This window comes from Scyliorhinus torazame, chromosome 7, assembly GCF_047496885.1.
Source record: "Scyliorhinus torazame isolate Kashiwa2021f chromosome 7, sScyTor2.1, whole genome shotgun sequence".
Classification (NCBI taxonomy): Eukaryota; Metazoa; Chordata; class Chondrichthyes; order Carcharhiniformes; family Scyliorhinidae; genus Scyliorhinus; species Scyliorhinus torazame.
In genome coordinates this window covers 196,101,610-196,116,937 of record NC_092713.1, presented here as the reverse complement: position 1 = coordinate 196,116,937, position 15,328 = coordinate 196,101,610, and the positions used below count along the sequence as shown (strand labels likewise).

Below are 15,328 nucleotides of genomic sequence, written 5' to 3'. Positions count from 1 at the left end.
TCCGGCAGCCGGCCAATGGGATTTCCCATTGTGGCCATTCCACACCTTCGGGAAACCCACAGGTGTGGGTGCGCTGCCAGCGAAGCGGAGGATCCCGCTGACGGAGAATCCCGCAATCTACACCAGAAATGGGAACTTGTCAAAATGTTAATTGGCTTCTTATATTTTCAGCATTTGCAGTCTTTCTTCATCCCGAAAAGGATTTTGCATAGTGTTCAGTTCGAGGTATCTTTGTCTAATTAGTGAGGAGCACCTAATTACTGTCAAACTCTTTCTCTTCACAGATCGCCCTTTCCCATTTCTTTTTCAATATTGCTGGGATTATATTGTGGTACCCATTTCCAATCACCCGCTTCCCCATCCGCATGGCAAAGACCTTGGGAGAACGAACTGCCAAGTACCGCTGGTTTGCTGTTTTATATCTGATCATCTGCTTCCTTCTGCTTCCCTCGCTTATCTTTGGCCTCTCCATGGCTGGTTGGCAGGTTCTTATCGGAGTGGGTGCTCCCTTTGTGGGCATCCTTGTCTTCATAGGCATCATTAACATCTTGCAAACGCGCAGGCCCAGCTCTCTGCCCACAAAACTGCAGTCGTGGAACTTCCTCCCGGATTGGATGCACTCCTTGAAGCCAATGGACCATGTCATAACTAACGCTGCCCTGTGCTGCACGGACCATTGCATTTGTTCTGACAAGTCGGAGCCCCGGGAAGGTGCGAGATGCAGTGAGAAATCTCCACAGATGAAGATGAAAACCGCCTGCGAAAACCCAGCCATCACCTACTTGGAGGAGATTTCAGTCGGGGCCTCATCTCCCATATTAAACAGGTTGCCTGTGCTCGATGTCACGAAGCTGTAGCACCAGATCAAGTTGTCTCTCACTCCCTTGACATTTTTCAAAGCTTGCAGAGTTCTTACTTCTTCCCCTTGCCCACAGCCCCACCAAAACCCTCCCAGTCCAGCCCCCAAGGTCTCCCTAACCTGGATAGTGCAAGTATGTTTCTGAGAGCCTTTGGGAGCTATTTTCCCTCTGGATTCGGATGGTGTGAAAAGATATTTCTGGAAGTGACTGTTAAATCAGTGGAAGTATTCTGGTTGCAAATAACCTAACAGTTCCCCAGCTAATTTAGCAGATGCCATATCCAATTCAAAGTGAGTGAATCAAAGGTTCTGCTAAAACACTAGATGAAGAAACAACATGTGAATCCGCTAAACCTTCGCCCACTTCAGTTATTAAATCTGATTGGCCAGATTCATACGGACATATGAATTAGGCCCCTCAGGCCTGCTCCACCATATAATAAGATCATGGCTAATCTAATGGTTATCCTCAACTTCACATTCCTGCCTACCCTCGATAACCTTTCACCTCCTTGCTTATCAAGAATCTATCTGCTTCTGCCTTAAAGATATTCAAACATTCTGGCTGGATTTTACTGGCCGTTGGGACTCTGTTACCGCCGGCAACGCACCCCCGCCTGCCGGTTTCCCGGCGGTGTGGGGTGGCCACAATAGGAAGTCCTATTGACACGCGGCGGGAAGAGAGAATCCCACCTCCAGTGAACGGCATGCTGCCCAGAAACACACAGCGGAGAATCCCGCCCTTTGTTTCAACCACCTTTTGAGAAAGAGAATTCTAAAGCTTCACAATCCTCTGAAAGAAAAGGAATCCTCACCCCTGTCTTCAATGGGCGACTCCTTATTTTGAAACAGTGGCCCCTAGTCCTAAAGTTTCCCACAATCTAGCTAAAGACTTTAAGGCCGTGATTCTCCTTTCCGGGGTCTAAGTCCCCATGCCGGCTGGAAAATCGGCGCTCAAGGTAAGGAATTCTTACCTGTCTCAGGGGTTAGGTGGACGCCGGAGTCGTTGCCGCCGTTTCAGCCGGTGCCGAAGGGATGGTGCAGGTTCACGCATGCGCAGAACCGCTGCCGTGATTCCGCGCATGTGGTATTTTGCCGCATGCGCAGGGGGTTCTCTTCTCCGCTCCAGCCATAGCGGAGCCCTACAGCGGCCGGCGCGGAAGGAAGAAGTGCCCCCATGGAACAGGCCCGCCCGCAGATCGGTGGGCCCCGATCGGGGCCCGGAGACGCCGTTGTGGCCGTTGCCACCGTCCCTTACCGGCGTGGTGTGAGTCCTACCCCCACCTGAAAAACGGCGCTGGTGAATACGGCAGCCGGCTCGGGGCGGCGGGGCGGGATTCGCGCCACCCCCCAGGGATTCTCCAACCCGACAGGTGTTCGGAGAATCCCGCCCTAAATGTTTCAATCAAGTCATATCTTACTCTTCCAAATTCCACTGAATACAAGCCTCGCCTGTCCAACCTATCCTCATAAAACAACCCGTCTATTACAGGTATTAATCTAGTAACCTTTCCTGAACTGCTACCCAATACATTTACATCTTTCTTTAAATAACAAAACCAATCTTGTACATAGTATTCCAGATGTAGTCTCACAAATGCCCTGTATATCTGAACTCCCAATTCTTGTCTTCGATTCCCCTCTCAATAAATGATAACATTCTAATAGCTTTCCTAATGACTTGCTGTACCTGTGGCTAACTTTGTGATGCATGCACGAGGACACTCAGATACCTCTGAATCTCTGAGCTTTGCAATCTCTCACCATTTAGATAATATGCTGCTTTTTTATTCATCCTATCAAAATGGACAACCTCACATTTTCCCACATTATATGCTATTTGCCAGATATTTACCCACTCACCTAACCTATGTATATCCTTTTGTAGCCTCCTTCAGTGCTCTTTGCAACTTACCTTCCTACCTATATTTGTGCATTTAGCAACCATACCATCAGACCCTTCATCAAAATCATTTATATACATTGTAAAGAGTTGAGGTCCCAGAACTGTTCTGTGTAGCACACCGCTCATCACATCCTGTCAACCAGAAAATTACATATTTATGCCATCTCTTTGTTTCCTGTTACCTAGCCAATCTTCTATCCGAGTCAAACATGCTGATGATTTCATCAGATTGACCTAATGTCTTCAGCTGGCCCCTCCAGTTACACAGATCTCCTCCTCTCCTACATCGGATCAGTCCAATATCTTTTAGATATTTTGGGGTAACATGGTGGCACAGTGGTTAGCACTGCTGCCTCATAACGCCAGGGACTCAGGTTCAAACCTAGTTTCAATTCCGGCCTTGGGTGACTGTCTGTGTGGAGTTAGTACATTCTCTCCGTGTCTGCGTGGGTTTCCTCCCAGTGCTCCAGTTTCTTCCTACAGCCTAAAGAAGTGCAGGTTAGGTGGATTGACCATGCTAAATTGCCCTTAGTGTCCAAAGATGCCTAAATTAGGTGGGGGTTATGGGGCTACAGGAATAGGTTGCGGGAATGGACCTGGTTGGGGTGCTCTTTCAGAGAAAATGGCCTCTTTCGGCACTGTAGGAATTTTAACGAAGAAAAAATTGTTCAAAAAAAATAAAAGCAAAGCAACTTATTTAATGTCCAATAATTATTGTTTTCCCTAGATTGTTTCCAGAAATGTCTAATATTTTAATTGCTGGGCGCAATTTAATGGAAATGTTTCTAAGTGTCATTTCAGGCAGGTTTGGCTGGGAGTTTCTCCCTGGCTCTGTTGACGAGGTCCCCACCGCTATCTAACCAGACTTTTCTTGGGCCTTGGGGGGTTTTTCTCCGGGCTAGATCGAGATTGGAGAGTCAGAAATGGAGGGTACAGTCACGGTGCTCTCAATGGTCCCATTCATTAAAATCTACAGTTGGAAATTTAGTGGAATTGCAGATCGGGGCCAGAATTCTCCTGTCGTTGGGATTCTCAGTTCCCGCCGGCAGCGTACCTCCACCCATGGGTTTCCCAGTGGCGTGAGGTGCCTTCAATGGGAAAGTGACAGGCGGCTGGAGTAGATTGCCAGTGAACGGCCTGCCACTGAGAATGAAGCGGCTCTGGGACGGGAGAATCCCTCCATGCGCCAATTTGCTCACTCCAGTCTCCAAACCCTTTGCACGAGTCTCCCCTCAGGGATTCTGAGCCATGCTAAATTAATGTATCTTGCCCCAAATTAGTTATTTTTATTTTGGAGCACTCTGCAGTCTACTGAAAATGTTGAGGACAGAAAACCTTCCTTATCGTTCGCCTTTCCTTGGTGATGTTGTGTTCAGCATTGCTGATCTCATAGTTTGTTTGAATATATCATTATATTGTGGATGTATTTTGTACTTTATACAGATGTAGATGCTTTTACTTAAAGTATTTCTATATGTTTCTTGGTGCTAACATGGCATGCAGAAGGGTGAAGCACTAGAGAAGCTGATGAAATGGAGGTATGGCTAACTACCCTAGATAGAATGCAAATACTAGTGGTCTGGTAATCCAAATATCCTCACGTCACATTAAATCTAATTTTCACTTCCACTGCCTGCAATGAGCTGGCTTACTATCAAAATGATGGCTTCTGTAAGGGGTTTCTCTCTGCTCCAATAGATAAACATCCAGCCATTGAATATAAAAATTATCTTCATGTAACTAAATCTGACTGTGAAAACAACTTTCTGATGTGGTTGCTAAATATCATGAATGAGAAATCCTAATTCATAAATAATTTCCTTGCAGCTTTCCAGCATTGGTTTATATGATTGACACCAAGGCTTATGTTCAAGCTCATTAACAAAACATTTTGATAAAACTCTCACAATTCAATCTTCCATCTAATGCCATGCAAATATTAATAATGCTTCCAATTGTATGGCACAACTTGTTGAATACCCAACACACTGCCCATTAGCTGTCAAATAGTCAAACGGTGAAGCCATTTTGATCCAGCAATATCTCTCAGGCTTAAATTGAAAAAGCAGTCAATCTGCATTTCGGTGCTGCTTGGTTGAGGGATGAATGTTGGCGAGAACACAAGGAGAACTATCTTCATTTCCTTAAGTAGTGCTGTGGGATCATTACTATACCTACCAAAACAGACATATGTTTCATACAACATCTCCCTTGTGCTGGAAATGTCCATCGGCCGATGCCGGAATCAGGAAGCACAATTGGGCAGAGAGTTAGTTTTGACACCAAAATCGTGGCAGGCGCCGGTTTCACACCAAATCGTAATTCTCCGGTGCCTTGACAGCGGAGTCAATGAGTTCCAGAATGCACGTAGAGTAAACGTGTTTGACATATCATTAGTGGGCCTGGCCCGGTATTCTCCGGAGCCAAAACACAATTCCCTGGTGCCTCAACAGTAGCGTCAATGCATTCCAGAACAGTAAATCAGGCATATCATTAGCAGGCCTGACCCGGTATTCTCTGGGGCTTCCGCGCTGCTCCGCCTCCACTGGGGCGATGCTCAAATGGTGAGGTTCACCTGTGCTTTTTAAAATTGTGAAACAGGAGACATGGCTGCTGAGGGTGAGAGAGGGGGTACGAAAAGTGTCCAACATCACCATAGCTTGCTGACAATCATGCCGCTGGCTGGGGGGCTTCTGCCAGGGCCAGAGGGAGTAGTGGGGGATGGCCAGGAGGTGGGCTGTGGAGTCAGGGTAGACGGGTACGGAACACATTACCGCAGCCGGAAAGGCAGCCATGCAGCTGTGCATGCCGCTGACAGCCCACTGTAAACTTAGGATCACAGGTCAAGGGGCACCCTCCCAGGTGCCCTCTGGCCCCAACCGATCCATCAGTGGGATGGGCACGCTCCAGCACAATCAGTGCCATCTTTTTGGTTGGGATGAGTGTGTGTGGGGAGTGTAATGTCTCTGTGCGGCTGCAGTTTGTCCGCCTCCCAAGTGTCAATCACGAACCCGACGAATCCCACGCCATTTCTCATTGGAATCGATTGTGTTCCACATGGCGCTGGTGCCAGCCCCTCCACAGTCGCTGAATCAGTCCAGGTGCGACACCAGTTTTGCTGATGTGAAAATCCACGAATCCTGCCCCAGCGTCAACATTTAGTCTCAGGAACGGAGAATCCCACTGGTTAACTCAGGTAAGCGCAAGCCTTGATGTGAGCCTCAAATCCATGTGGACCCAAAGGCCAACAACCGATCTAAAATAACACACCCTGCGCTCCTTTCACGCCATTTTACATCTTCACAGGCCCTTATTGGGCTCACTTCAATGTAGCTCAGATATTACAATCCAAGGCAGGGATTTCCCAAATTTTTAGCAAAAGGGACCCTGACACTCATCAACAAGTTAGTTAGTACATGTTAGTTCAAAGAAAAGCTATCAAATGCAGAGTTTGCAAGGCCTGGGACTGGATTCTCCCTTGGTGGGATCCTCCGTTTCGCTGGGAGTGCGCTCACGACCGTGAATTTCCCAACGGCGTGGGGGTGCTCACTGTGGGAAACCCCATTGGCCAGCTGGCAGGATGGAGGGAGGATCCCACTGCCGGCAGAGGTGCGCCGCAGCAGAAAACGAGTACGGCGAGACGGAGAAACCCACCGACAGTGTTCAGGGCTGGTTTAGCACAGTGGGCTAAACAGCTGGCTTGTAATACAGAACAATGCCAGCAGCGCGGGTTCAATTCCCACACCAGCCTCCCCGAACATGTGCCTTAATGTGGCGACTAGGGGCTTTTCACAGTAACTTCATTGAAGCCTACTACTTGTGACAATAAGCAATTATTATTATTATTGTGGCATAAACCTAGATGATCAGAATACAGATGAACTCTTGGATTCCCCAGCACCATTTGGCAAATTCCCTAAAATCTGCATTCCACAGAACATTGCTTGTATTTCCACTCATCTGGCTTGATTGACGCTGAGGTTCATTGTAGCAACAAAGTCCTAGTTTTCTCTTTTGAGTCTCTGTTTTCCTTTGTGTTCTTCTTAAGGCAAGAGGTTAGAGCTCCACCTCCAGGAGTGTTTGGTGACTGCTGCTGTTCTTTCCCCTGATAACAATGTCAGTTTGATCCCGTCATATCAATGGGCAGGAAATTATATGGGCAGTGCAACCTTCCATGTGCCGATAGCAATAGGGATTCAGAATATTTAGCCCATGTGTATCCATTTCACTCCAGGTCTGATGGTTTGTTTGTCTCCCTAAATTTGGTGCATACATTCTAAAGACATATTGGGATGAAAAACACCATTAAAATAAGACGCAGTCTTAAAAAATGTTCTTATCTTCAAACTTGATTGTTCCACTTCTGGCCTGCATGACCCCATCTTGAGTTCATCCATAGGTCAGCTGACCATATCCTACCCCAATCACATTCTGTTTACCCATCACCTTTATGTTCAACAATGCACATTGGCTCACAGTCAACCAATGCCTCACATTTTTGTATTAATCATTGCATTAAAATTCCTCCAAATTTCGATCTTCTCCATCTCTGAAACTTTCTCCAGACCTACAAGTCTCCATGATCCTTCAATTTTAGCCTCTCACGCATACCCCACTTACTTTATTCCAAAGCTGATTGCCACACCTTCAGGAATCAACTCCAAACTCTAGAATTCCTTTCTGAAAGCTCACCTCCTCATTCCCCTCCTTTAGGATATTCCTTAAAACCTACCACTTCTTTACCCTCGACATATCCCTCTTTGCTTTTGTGTCACCTTTGGTCAGATTGTGCTGCTGCGAAACACCTTAAGATGTTATAGAAACAATGTGGATGACAAGTTGTTGTTATAAATTCATGCTGCTTTCAAATAACATAATGGAAAAAATAGGCAAAAAATGAGTTGGCTGTCCGTTCTATTCCTAACTGGGGTATGGGTTAACAGAGTGCACAGTGTGATGAGGAAAATTAATCATTCCTAGGCATTGAACACTAAATATGAAAAATATATTTGTGTATTTGATGAATCAATTTTTTATTTTGCCATTCCTTTCCTGGGGCAAACACTCATTGGAATTCTGATCTCTACCGGGCACTGGCACCTAACTCAACAGGCCCTTCTAAAATTAAGAGCCCAGGTTGAGCTGCTTAGCAGCAATGCTCTTGACTTTCGGAGGGGTGGAAATGAGTCAGTCAGCCTTCCCCTGAACCGGGGCACCCAAGGATCCATGGAATTGAAGCCTTGATCCTCATACATCCACAGGTAGGTATGAGCCAAGATTGCAATTTTTCCGGCTTGCCTTGCTGGCATGTCCCCTCAGTATGTTGAGGAAGGGGTGATTGCGACTGCTGAGAAGTTGTGTAAGATTCTTGAACCGTCTGCTCCATAGGAAGTTATTTTTAAAATAAACATTGCCTAACTTAATGCTTAAGGGCCACGGAGTGAGAAGGTGTAGCTTCTAAAAAGGAACTCATGGCAAGATGTTCGGCTCCCTCAGTTATATAGGCCGAGACTTTCCGCTCCCGTTCTTCTCGGTGGGTTTGGTGACGTGAGTGGACAATCTCATGAGAGACCCGAATGCCTCACGTCAGCTTAAAGTCTCGTTGCGATTGTCCCTGCTCCCCGCCGGTGACATAATGAGAATCCTGACGTTCGATGTCGAGAACTCAATTATAATGAATTTGCATGTCATTATCAGTCCTCCACACCTGACCATTAAACCGTTAGCTAATCCATTCACGTTGACGTGAATTATAACTAGTCTCGCATGGCATGCACTTGGAGGGCAGGCCCGCCGGAAGAGCTTGAGGGGGGGGGCTGCGTGGTTGAGGCGGGTGCGTTTTAACCTTTGTGCATCAGGTCGATCTTTAAAAAAGGATCCATGACCTTGAGAAAAGGATGTTGCTGACGGGGCTGGCTCAATCAGAGCCTGGATCCACCCCTTCAAAGTTTATACACTGAGTTCCGAGCAATACAGAGGAGAAAGCCGCTGTTGGTGCCAACAGCTTCAACGCCACATTTCCCGCCCGCTGCCACTCAAGAAAGGCAAAATTACACCCATAGCCAAGAATATCTTTTGGTTACCCAATTGGATATCTGAGCAATGGGCAGCACCCGTCAGAAAGAAATTTGGGCAAATCAGTGGAGAAAATGATGTCAGCTTGAGGAGTAAACAAGCAGCGAAGGCTAGTGTGGGCAATAATAGCAGCTGTTATTGCACAAAAGCAAAAAAAATAAAATCTATACAACATCAGCAATAAGCACCTTATTAATCAGACTACGTAATCTTGTAGACTACCCCATCTCTGATGCCACCCGGGCTGTCTATGTTTTGTTAATCCAGGATGCAGTGCTCGCCCTCTCAGCCCTGAATCAGAAGGTTGTTAGTTCAAGAGCCACCTCGGAGATTCAAGCAGATATTAGAGCCGTAGAATATATACAGATACTTTAAAAAACAATTTAGAGTACCCAATCAGTTTTTTTCCAATCCCAGGGGCAATTTAGTGTGGGCAATTCACTGACCCTGCACATCTTTGGATTCTAGGGGTGAAACTCACGTAGACACCGAGAGAATGTGTAAATTCCACACGGTCAGTGACCCAGGGCCGGAATAAAACCCGGGTCCTCAGCGCCATACAATTCCTACAGTACAGAAGGAGGCCGTTTGGCCCATCGAGTCTACATCAACCCTCTGAAAGAGAATCCTATCTAGGCCCACTCCCACTTCCCCTCCCTATCCCTGTAACCCCACCTAACCTGCAGTTCTTTGGACACGAAGGGACAATTTAGCATGGCCAGTCCACCAAGCCTGAACATCTTTGTACTGTGGGAGGAAACCGGAGCACCCAGAGGAAGCCCTCACACACACAGGAAGAACATGCAAACTCCACATAGACAGTCACCCAAGGCGGTAATTGAACCCGGGTCCCTGGCGCTGTGAGGCAGCAGTGCTAAACACTTTGCCACTATACAGCCCTGGTGTGCCCTGGAAATATTCCGGAATGAGATGGCAATGGTTTTTCCAGGGGCGGGGGGAGGCCGGGGGTGCACAGTTGGTGTTAGCTGTTGGAGCTATTTTATGGCTGAGATCTTAAACAGCCTACGTAAAAGGTCCTGTGACACTATTGGAAATGGAGCATGATAGTTCTGCCCGGTGTCCTGGCCTCAATCAACATGACTACGAAAGATTGTTGGGTCATTATTTCATTGTTGCTTGTGGGAGCTTACTGTGCAAAAAATTGGTTGTCTTGTTTCCTACAATTCAACAGTGACCACACTTCGCAGGCACTACACCGCACATGAAAATCTTTGGATCATCCTTCGCTTATAAAAGTTACTTACATAAAATGAAAATTTTGGTACATTATTTGTTATTTTGACACAACCGTCAATTAATTTAAAGCATTAACAGCTGCTCTAAAATAAAGGCCAAGAGAATTTTATACATGTGTCTATACTCTACTGTTGACCACGTGTACTTCCAAGCTGTAATGGTTTATAAATACGACAATATTGCTTTCCCTTTATCTGAGGGGGTTCAACAGGTGGGACCTATTCTGTGATGTTTGACACAAGAGTCACATTTGTACTGAAGAGCAATTTTGCATTTGAAACCCCCTGTGTGTTGCTTCAAAGGTGTAAAAGGTGCTAATATTCAATAAGGTGCTGCAAAAGCCAATGAAAGCAATGCGTAAGCTTTGGGAAGGAAAATGAGATGTGAATTTTGTAATGGAATTTGGGATTTCTGCTGTATTCCGCGTTTAATGTGTAAATATTTAAAGGATTGGGATTGAATCACAATTTGTAACGGAAGAATATTGAAATAAAGGTTGTCTGAGTCTTTCTGGCGCTATGTACATTTATTTGGGAACTTGCATTTCTTCAGTTTGAAAATCAATTGAACTATCATCACTTTAACTGAGATTTGGTTGAATGGCTCACCAATGCCCTTTGCTGACTTGTCATTCTTCGTGTGGCTGTTCAATCATAAAATTAGTCACAACCATGTCCAATGCAGTCATTGCCCCAAGATTACACGCAGGCACTTTTTAACAACAACTGGATGGCAGCCTGGAGTCCTGGGCTAATTTCCCATTCCCTAGCCAAGGGTCTTAGATGTCCATTGTGCCTCATTTGGTAGAACTCGTGCTTCTGAATCAGAAGGCAATGATTTTAAATCCCATTCCGAATAAAGAGTCAAGGCTGCCACTTCAGCCATGTCTGTGATTCTCTGCCGAGAGACTTGCTGTCACCTTCAGCACCGGTTCTCAGTCATCCACAGCACTCTGTTTCTCTGCCCATTGCTTCTGTGCTCAGGGTGGTGTTTCCCTCTCCTCCATGCTCCTTGTCCCTCTCTCCTGACCTCCTCATTCCTGGCCCTCTGCCCCACCCTCTGAAGGCTGCTATTTCTCATCTCCAACTCGCCTGATGTCTGAGAGTGCAGTTCCCATTTTTAGCTGCAACCTTCCTGGTGCTACGGGTGGACATCAAACAGCCTTGTCCACTACTCCAATGCCAGGTGGGCAGTGACCGCTGAACTGGCAATGTTCTTACTTCTAACTCCTCCCCTAACCTGTGCGGACTGCAGCAACTTTATCTTTTTTTTAAACAATATTTTTATTGAAATTTTAATATTTTACATCAAAAGGTTCACAAAACACAACAGTACCAACACATATATCAGAAAAAAATACAAGCAACAACAGTAACAAGAACCCCAAAACCAGAAATACCACCACCCCCCAGAACAATCCGCCCCTCACGATTCTTTCCTCCTTCCCCCACTTACAACCAACAGTGACCAGCGGCAGAATTCTCGGTTCCTGAGATTCCCACCACAGCAAAACCCGCGCAGCACCCGGACCAATTCAGCAGCCATTGAGGGGCTAACACCGGCGCCACATGGAACACAATCGATTACATTGAGAAATGGTGCGGAATTCGCCCAGTCTATGATTGACAGTCGAGAAGCTGACAAGCTGCAGCTGCATATACACACTTCACTCCACACACACACTCATCCCAGCCAACAAGATGGCACTGGTTGTGCTGGAGCGTGCCCATCCCGCTGACGGATCAGCTGGGGCCAGAGGGCACCTAGAGGGGTGGTCCTACGTTAACAGTGGGCAGTCAGCGGCATGCGCAGCTGCATAGCTGCCTCGCAGGCCGCGGAAGTGGTGTCCCATGCCCATCCACCCCAAATCCACAGCCCACCTCCTGGCCATGCTCCACTCCTTCCCACGGCCCTGGCAGAAGCTCCCAGCCAGCGACATGACTGTCAGCAAACTATGGCGTTTTTGGACACTTTCCATACTCCCTCTCTCTCCCTCAGCAGCCACGAAGCCTTTTTCCTGGCCAAGGGTGTTTACTGGATGTGCGAGAGGAATGCATTGATGCAGGAGAATTGGGATTTGATGTGAAACCTGTGCCCGCCACGATTTCGGCATCAAACTGATTCTCCGCCCAATCGCGTTTCCCAATTCCAGAGTCAGCCAATGGAGAATACCGCCCCGGAACTTTAAAATGCAAAATAAACAGCCGCCAGTTACAATAGAACCCATCGACCAACCCCCTCACTGTGAACTTGACCTTCTCAAGTCGAGGCACAAGAATTCCATCAAATCACCCAGCCGTTCTCAGCACTGGGTGGCGTTGCCTGCCTCCAGCTCAGCAGTATCCGTTGCCCGGCCAACAGAACACCAAAGCATCCACCTCCACGCCAGTCCTCAACTCCTGGTGGTCCAACACCCCAAATACAGCAACTCGTGTCCAGGGCTCTAAATCAATATTCAGGATTGCTGATATAATGCAGAAAATGGACCCCCAAAACCCACCAGCTTGGGACAGGATCAGAACATGTGCGGGTGGTGAGCAGGGCCTCTTGAGCACTGCTCACACTTATCCTCAACCCCCTCAAAAAAAACGACTTATCCTAGCCCAGGTAAGGTGCACCCTAAACATAACATTTAGCTTAATTACAACCTCGCGCAGGATGACATAGCATTCACATTCGAAGGGACTCTCTCCCCACCTCCTCCTCCAAAATGGGTCCCAGCTCCTTCTCCAACCTGGCCTTCACCTCATCCACCGAAACCTACTCTTCCATCATGATCCGCCCATATATCCCAGACGTGCTACCCTCCTCCGACCCCGCACATGAGAGCATTATTTCCTGCAAGATAGATGGCGGTGCCTCCGGGAAAGTCGGCAATGCCACCGAGCAAAGTCCCACACCTGGAAATATCTGAACCTATGTGTTCCCCCTAGCCCAGATTTCTCCTTCAACTCCTTCCATCTCGCAAACCGCCCCTCCAGAAACAAATCCCTCAGTCTCTCCAGTCCCGCTTCTTTCCATCCCTTGATTGTGACATCCAATTTTGCCAGCTCAAACAAGTAACTCTTCCAGGTTGGGGCCCGACTTGACACTGTCCTCAGCTTAAAACACTGACAGAGTTGCCGCCATATTTTTAGCGTGGAGACCACCACTGGATTCACAGAATATTTTGCAGAGGGAAATGGCAGAAATGCCGTCACCAGGGCCTCCAGACCCATCCCTCGACAAAACTCTGGCTCCACTGTACCCAACTAACCTCCATCCATCCTAACACCTCCTCCGCACTGGCCGCCCACTAATAATACAATAAATTTGGCAGGGCCAACCACCCCATCCCACCTGCCTTTGCCTCTGAAGGAGTCCTCTCCAAATCCGAGGTGTTCTCCCTGCCCATATGAAGCCCATTATGAGCCGCTCCATCACCCGAAAAAACGGCTTTGGCAGAAAAACTGGGATGGATTTAAATAAGAACACAAATCGCGGCAAAATGTTCATCTTAATAGATTGAACTCAGCCTGCCAATGACAGTACAAGGCTGTCCCACCTGTGCAAGTCCACTCTAACCTGCTTACCAAGCCTGTACAATTTAGTTTGCAAAGTCGCGTCCAATCCCGGATCACCTGAACCCCCATATAGTGAAAACTGGCCCCCGCCAGATGGAATGGCAATCCCTCCAACACAGCACCTCCCCTCAGAGGGCTAACCACAAAATATTCACTCTTCCCAGCATTTAGTTTATATCCTGAAAAGGAACCGATCCTCTGCAATATCCTCATTATCTCCCCCATAACCAGCCCTGGATTCCTAACATACAGTAAAAAGGTCGTCTGCGTATAGGGACACCTTTGCTCGACTCCACCCTTCACCATTCCCCTCCACTTTTCCGAGGTCCTCAAAGCATTTGCCAATGGTTCAATCGCCAATGTGAACAACAGCAGGGACATTGGGTTCCCTGCTTCATCCCCCTGTGCAGCCCCAACCTCTCCGGAAGGGAAAACCGTGCCAATAAATCATTTAATGTCTCCAGCACCAATGGAACCAGCTGGTCTATGAACGTTTTGTAAAATTTTACTACAAACCCATCAGTCCCCGATGCCTTCCCGCCTGCATATTACCCAGAGCTCTGCGGACCTCTTCCAACCCGATCGGCCTCCAATGTCTCTTGCATCTCATCACCCACCTGACGAAACTCCAAGCCTTCCAAGAACTCAACCATCTCCTACTCATCCTCTGGCTCCAACCTGTAAAGCTCTCATAAAAAAGTGCAAAACACCTCATTAATTTTCTCAGCAGTAGAGACCAACCCACCTCCAGATTCTCCCACTTGCACAATCTCCCTGGCAGCCTCTTGGCGCCTTAACTGATGCGCAGTCGGCTGGCCTTCTCCCCAAACTCATATACCATCCCCTTGAAGTGCCCCTGTAGACAGTAGGTCAAACTGCATTTGCAGCTTCTTCCTGCGCGCCAAGAGCTCTGGCATTGGGTGACTCGCATACTCCCTATCCACACCCAGAATTTCATCCATTATCTCCTGACACTCTCCTCTGTTCTCCATATCCATATACGACTCGAACGAGATGATCTCCCCCCCAATCACTGCCTTGAATGCCTCCCACACTGTAGACGGTGAGACCATCCCATTCTCATTCAATTCAACGTAGTTCTTTATGACCCCTGAAATCTTTGCACAGAACCTGAGATCCTGGGCGAAATTCTCCGTTATCGGCGGAAAGTCCGCCGATCGGCGCAAAAAACGGCGCAAATCCCACTTGCGTCACGTCATAAAAATGGGACGATAGTCTCCGGCCCGAAATCGGCTAGCAGCGACGTAACGGGATCCGCGCTTGCGCAGTGGTTCACGCCGTGCAGCGTCATACGCGCTGCACGGCGTGACGGCTCATAAGGCCGCGGAGTTCCCCCCCACCCAACCAGAACACCCGACCGCAACACCCGGCTGGATGGCTGGCCGTCGCTCAGCCCCGAGGTTCGAGTCACGCGATGTGGAGGCGCTCCTGGACGCGGTGGAGCAGAGGAGGGACGCCCTGTATCCCGGGCACGGCCGCAGAGTTGCCCCACGCCACAGCCGGCGTCTGTGGAGGGAAGTGGCAGAGGCCGTCACCGCTGTGGCCCTGACACCACGGACAGGCACCCAGTGCCACAAGAAGGTGAACGACCTCGTCAGAGCAGGCAGGGTGAGCCTCCCCCATATCCCCCCTCCCCCATATCCCCCC

At 48.0% G+C, this 15,328-nt stretch overlaps 1 protein-coding gene across 3 annotated transcripts in view; it reads left to right on the top strand.

Moving 5' to 3' along the window:
* Window positions 1–10,606, top strand: part of LOC140426769 (sodium-dependent phosphate transport protein 2A-like) — an 80,451-nt gene extending 69,845 nt beyond the window's left edge. For all 3 annotated transcript variants that reach the window (XM_072511924.1, XM_072511925.1, XM_072511926.1), the window contains one exon: window positions 285–10,606. In XM_072511924.1, the coding sequence (XP_072368025.1) occupies window positions 285–857 (573 nt within the window). In that variant the 3' untranslated portion in view covers window positions 858–10,606. The remainder of the gene's footprint in view (window positions 1–284) is intronic.
* The last annotated feature ends 4,722 nt before the right edge of the window (window positions 10,607–15,328 follow it).